The sequence below is a fragment of the Triticum aestivum genome, chromosome 5D (genome assembly GCF_018294505.1).
Source record: "Triticum aestivum cultivar Chinese Spring chromosome 5D, IWGSC CS RefSeq v2.1, whole genome shotgun sequence".
NCBI classification, from domain to species: Eukaryota; Viridiplantae; Streptophyta; class Magnoliopsida; order Poales; family Poaceae; genus Triticum; species Triticum aestivum.
The window spans coordinates 311,691,083-311,696,345 of NC_057808.1; the positions used below are offsets into that span (position 1 = coordinate 311,691,083).

The 5,263-nt window shown below is 45.0% G+C and overlaps 1 protein-coding gene across 1 annotated transcript; it reads right to left on the bottom strand.

The window, feature by feature from the left end:
* Positions 1–1,337: 1,337 nt before the first annotated feature.
* LOC123124753 (uncharacterized) lies at positions 1,338–2,138 on the bottom strand. Its single transcript, XM_044545313.1, has one exon. It carries the CDS (start codon positions 1,992–1,994, stop codon positions 1,647–1,649), a length of 348 nt encoding a protein of 115 aa, XP_044401248.1. The 5' UTR covers positions 1,995–2,138; the 3' UTR covers positions 1,338–1,646.
* Between the last annotated feature and the right edge of the window lie 3,125 nt (positions 2,139–5,263).

The following is a 5,263-nucleotide window of genomic DNA, read 5'->3' on the forward strand; positions in this document are numbered from 1 at the left end:
ATATCTCTCAGGGCCTCGAGTCATCGGTTCCATAAATGCATGGACATGCTACTTAATTAAGGCTAAACAATTAACCTAGTAAACAATTTGGGTCATGTAATTGAGCAAGAGTGCTTGAGCTTGAGCTTAACCAATATCATGCGGCAAAGGGAATACCTAACATGTATGCAACGTTGTGAATGTTTGTTTGATGTGATCTTTATGTATGTTTGGAAGCTGTCACATCTGACTAGGGGCCACTAACTAGTGACCGAGTAGGAGTGATCGTGTCATGTCCAACATGCATGAACAGAGTCACACACTTAAATGATTAATGTCAAAACAGATGCAATCCGAAGGATGTAAAAGGAGCGGGCTAATTTGGCCTTGATCCCACTAGGGGAAATAGTGGAGGGGGTGCACCGAACCCTAAAGGGGTCGTCTCTTATAAAAGGATGGGCAGGGTGCAGGTTTTAGGAGCCCTAGGGTGCCTCCACCTGCTGACCTGTTGTTCGGAGTTGCTAGCGCATGGCCCGCCAACTCACTTCAATTTTGTACATGTGGAGGTGTTGTGGCCACTACGCTTTGAAGAACTGTTCACGAGATCTCGCAAAGGAGGAGATAGTAGACACGCTTCGCCAACTCTACTTCGATAGACAAAACTGCGCGTCTAGTGTATACTTGAAGTTGTGATCTCTAACTACATCATCTTCCTGGGTATTCACGGTAAAAAATATGGTTTTGCACTTATTTAGCCTACATGGTTCCCTACATCTACTTGATGTTCATATAGTCCATGTGATGGACTGCTCATAGAGCAAATGTAGATGAAAAGGTGATCATTCCCCTCTTTCGCAAAGTACCAAAAGAAGGTTGTAGATTGAAATTTGCGCTGGATAGCGAAATGATGGCAGCTGAAAAAATTGCACAATAATTTGTGAAGTACTACCTCCATAACTAAACATAAGATGTTTTTGTAAAAAAAAAAATTCGACCTTAGGTGAGGTGATGCCCGTGGGCCTCATGCACCCAGGTCCCAAAACCAAAGACCACATATGGATTAATCAAGCATTACCCATGTGCTTTTACCAAACATGTGCTAACTTTTCATTTGCCCGGGAGAGGCAAGGCCCTAGAATTGGCGGTCGATAACAAACACACCACCACCCAAACACAATGCTACGCTATGCTGTGGAGGGGCCGAAGCTCTCATGAAAAGAAAACGAAACATGACTACATGGGTAGGGTGGTAGGTATACATCACAAGGTTGTGGCAATATATGGTGAAACTGATCTCTCTATGATTCTATATCACCGATTAGTTAATTAATGATCGATCTAAGCTTAATTCCTCGATGAATTGATGATAACACAAACTTGAACTATTTGATGCGTTCAACAGATCTCGCCGCAAAAACCAAATTCGTGGGATAAAGTGACATGCTATATAGCAACAGGATCAACCAGAGAACCGATTTGACGATCCAAGCTACTACAACCGATCCCCTCTCCACCAACCTCACCAACGAGTAATCAAGCCAAAAAAAAAAAACTACATTGGAGTTCATCAACCCGATCTTCGACTTCGATGCTGGATATGAACAAGGACGCGTACGGATAATCACCCACCCACCGATCGGAAAGGAGCGCGTCGAGGTGGTCGACGCCTAGTCGAAGCCAACGCCCCTCGCCGCCGTGGTCCACGCGCCCTGCGCGGCCTCAGGCCTCGTCGAGCTCCCAACGCGCGCCGCCGCGGCCGCCCTCGCGCAGTTCTCCATGGAGGTGGACGCGGTGACCGTGGTGGTGGCGCCGCCGCCGCATTGGCCGTTGCCGTTGGCGCGGGACTGCGCGGCGGCCGTGGCGGCGGCGAGCGCGTCGTAGGCGTCGTCCTTGACGATGACGATCTCCTCCAGCTGGATCCGCAGGTACTCCTCGCCCCCCTCCTCGGCGGCGGAAGCGGGCTTCGGAGCGGCAGCGGCACGGCGGCCGGCGACCATAGCGGCGAACCTCTCCATGCTAAAACTAAATTCAACTTGCCAAAATCCGTATGCCAATGGAATTGGAGGATGCAGGGATCTTTCTTGAGGGGATAGATCTTCCTTGTTGCTTGGCGAAGAGGTGGTTGCTCCGCGGCCGCCCCCAATGCGAGGCTAGGATATATAGAGGAGGAGAACGTGGGCTCGTGTCGGCGCCGGACGAGTAATCGGACGCCACGCACGCAGTAATACGACGTCTTGTAGGGCTTTTCGGCCTACGGCAATAATACGACCCGCCAACTCTAGCGCTGCTTGGCCGGCCCAATAAGTGCGTAGAGAGTTTTCGTTTTGTTTTGTGTTTTCCCGTTTTGTTCTTTCTTCGGGTGGAATAATACCTCTGTTCGGATAACAAAAAGTACCTCTGTTGTCTTGATCCCCAAGGTCAAATAACCCTGTGTTAAAAAAAGGGGGTCAACTAACCCAAGAGAATAAAGGATATTAGCCCAATTAGCATATGCAATGTGTTGTACAATGTAAGTTAGTGTCAAAGGTGCTTCGAACATAGTGAAGCTGGTACTTCCGAAGGTTATTTCAAAGAGTGCTTTCATGTCGAGACGTTTCATCACAAGCAATGTGTTGATGGCCTATGAGACGTCAAATTTCGTGTTGAATACAAGAAGAGGAGAGGCACAATTTGCCATGATCAAAGCAAACATTGGCAAGGCTTACGATTGTGTCGAGTGTGATTTTTTAAAGGAGATAGTGAGTAAAATGGGGTTTTGTCTGGTCCGAGTTGAAGTGGTCTCTTAGTGCTTATTCACGAAGCGGAGAGAAGATGAAGCGCTGAAGTGGCCCTAAAATTTGCGAGGAGGTACCAAGCATTAGCCACCAATTTTTAGCGGGCGGTCCACTATTGCTTAGGAGGAATTGGAGTTGAGGAGGATATTGGTGTTGTACTACGAGTCCTTGGACAATGTATCAATGGGAAGAAGTTCGCGGTCATGCTCTGTGCTAATGCAACTTTGATAGTTAGAAAGAAGATGAAGGTTGAACTAGCCAGTGTATGTTGGGAGGTCGAAGAAGAGGAATTTTGGATATCTTAAGGATGAAATTTGGCAATAGATAAATGGGTGGAAACAGATGATGTTATCTAAGGCGGGGAAAGGAGGTTCTTCTGAATGTGGTGGCGCATGACATACCTACCTATGTGGTGTCTTGCTTTTATCTCACAAAAAGCTTTGCGATGAGTTGAGCTCGGTGACTGGTTTTGGGTGGAGCCTGCAAGACAAAGACAATAAAATTCACTAGATTGATTGGTGTAAGTTTTTTTAAACGAAATGAGATGGGAGCTTGGGCTTTCACAACTTGCACAACTTCAACATTGCAATGCTCTCAAAGAACTGTAGCGATAGTGCAATAACCTAACAACATAAGCACGTGCGTGAAGTACTTCCCAAGCCTCAGCCAAGGACTAACATGTCTATACTTGGAGGAGCTTACTTCATGGGATTGATTGATGGCTAAGCATGCATATATTTGGCGCACTGGAGATTGAATTCGGGTGAAGATATGGGATGACCCATGGATACCATGGACCCGGTAGAGGAAAGTGACCACACCTAGAGCGGGTAGTATACTGGCTAAAGTCTCCTAGCTTATGCGCCCGGTTACGGGGCCGTGGGACGAGGTCACAGTAATAGGCATATTCGTCGAAGAGGACGTGAATGCCTATTTGGGATGGAGTTGTGGATTTTATAGCCTCGCACTTTGATTCAAATGGCATATGCTCAGTCAAACAAGCTTACAAGCTTCACATGGAGCTGACAGAAAGAGAGGTGGGAGTGGTTCATCAAGCTCATATGTCGTGCAGGCTCTGAAGTGAGGAAGGGATAAAGTTTGCCTACATATATAGTGTTTGCAATGTGCACTAAAGGTGACAATGAATTTGTGCAGATTGGATCATAACTCTTTCACCTTAAGTTGTAACCCGGCATATAGACTGAGCTGGAGAGTACAAGATACTTAATGTGTGGCCGAGTAGATGAATGTGGTAGTCACATTTTATTCGGTGTGAGGAAGTGAAAGAAGTCTGGAAGGAAATGAAACTGATGCATATGCATGATCCACTACTTAACTTCCATGGCATTCGTAATGTAATGAACATGTTGTGGAACTCTAGATGTCAAGACTAGACTAGAAATCTCGTGTGTGTGGTGGAACTTGTTGCACCAAAGGCACAAGGTTAAAGATAGCGAGACAAGAGCAGTGACAATGGGGATTAAAAACCAAGCTAGATGATATTGTTGATGCACTGGAGCACTTTGTTCTTCCCAAGCAAATTGTAGGTGCTACTTCTTGAGCTTGCGTTGGTTTTTCCCTTGAAGAGGAAAGGGTGATGCAGAAAAGTAGAGATAAGTATTTCCCTCAGTTTGAGAACCAAGGTATCAATCCAGTAGGAGGTACACGCAAGTCTCCAATCTATGCACCCGCACAAACAATCAAACACTTGCACCCAAAGCGATAAAGGGGTTGTCAATCCATTCACAGTCACTTGCAAAGATGAGATCTGATAGAGATAGATATAAAAGATTACTAAACCGTAAAACAAAGTAAAAACAAATAAATTGCAGCAAGGTATTTTTGGGTTTTTGGTTTTATAGATCTGAAAATATATGATGGAAAATAGACCCGGGGGCCATAGGTTTCACTAGAGCCTTCTCTCTTGAAAGAAAACATACGATGGGTGAACAAATTACTTTGGAGCAATTGATAGAAAAGCACAAAGTTATGATGATATCCAAGGCAATGATTATGAATATAGGTATCATGTATGTGTCAAGTAGACCGAAACGATTCTGCATCTACTATTGTTACTCCACACATCGACCGACTCCTGCCTGCATCTAGAGTATTAAGTTCAAGAGAACAGAGTAACGCTTTATGTAAGATGACATGATGTAGAGGGATAAACTTAAGCAATATGATGATAACCCCGTATTTTTACCCTTGATGGCAACAATACAATGCGTGCCTCGCTACCCCTACTTTTTCACTGGGTGAGGACACCGCAAGCTTGAACCCAAAACTAAGCACCTCTCCCATTGCAAGAAGAACCAATCTAGTTGGCCAAACCAAACCAATAATTCGAAGAGAAATGCAAATATATTTAATCATGCATATAAGAATTCAGAAAATACTCAAATAATATTCATAGATAATCTGATCATAAATCCACAATTCATCGGATCTCGACAAACACACCGCAAAAGAATATTACATCTGATAGAACTCCCAGAACATTGTACATC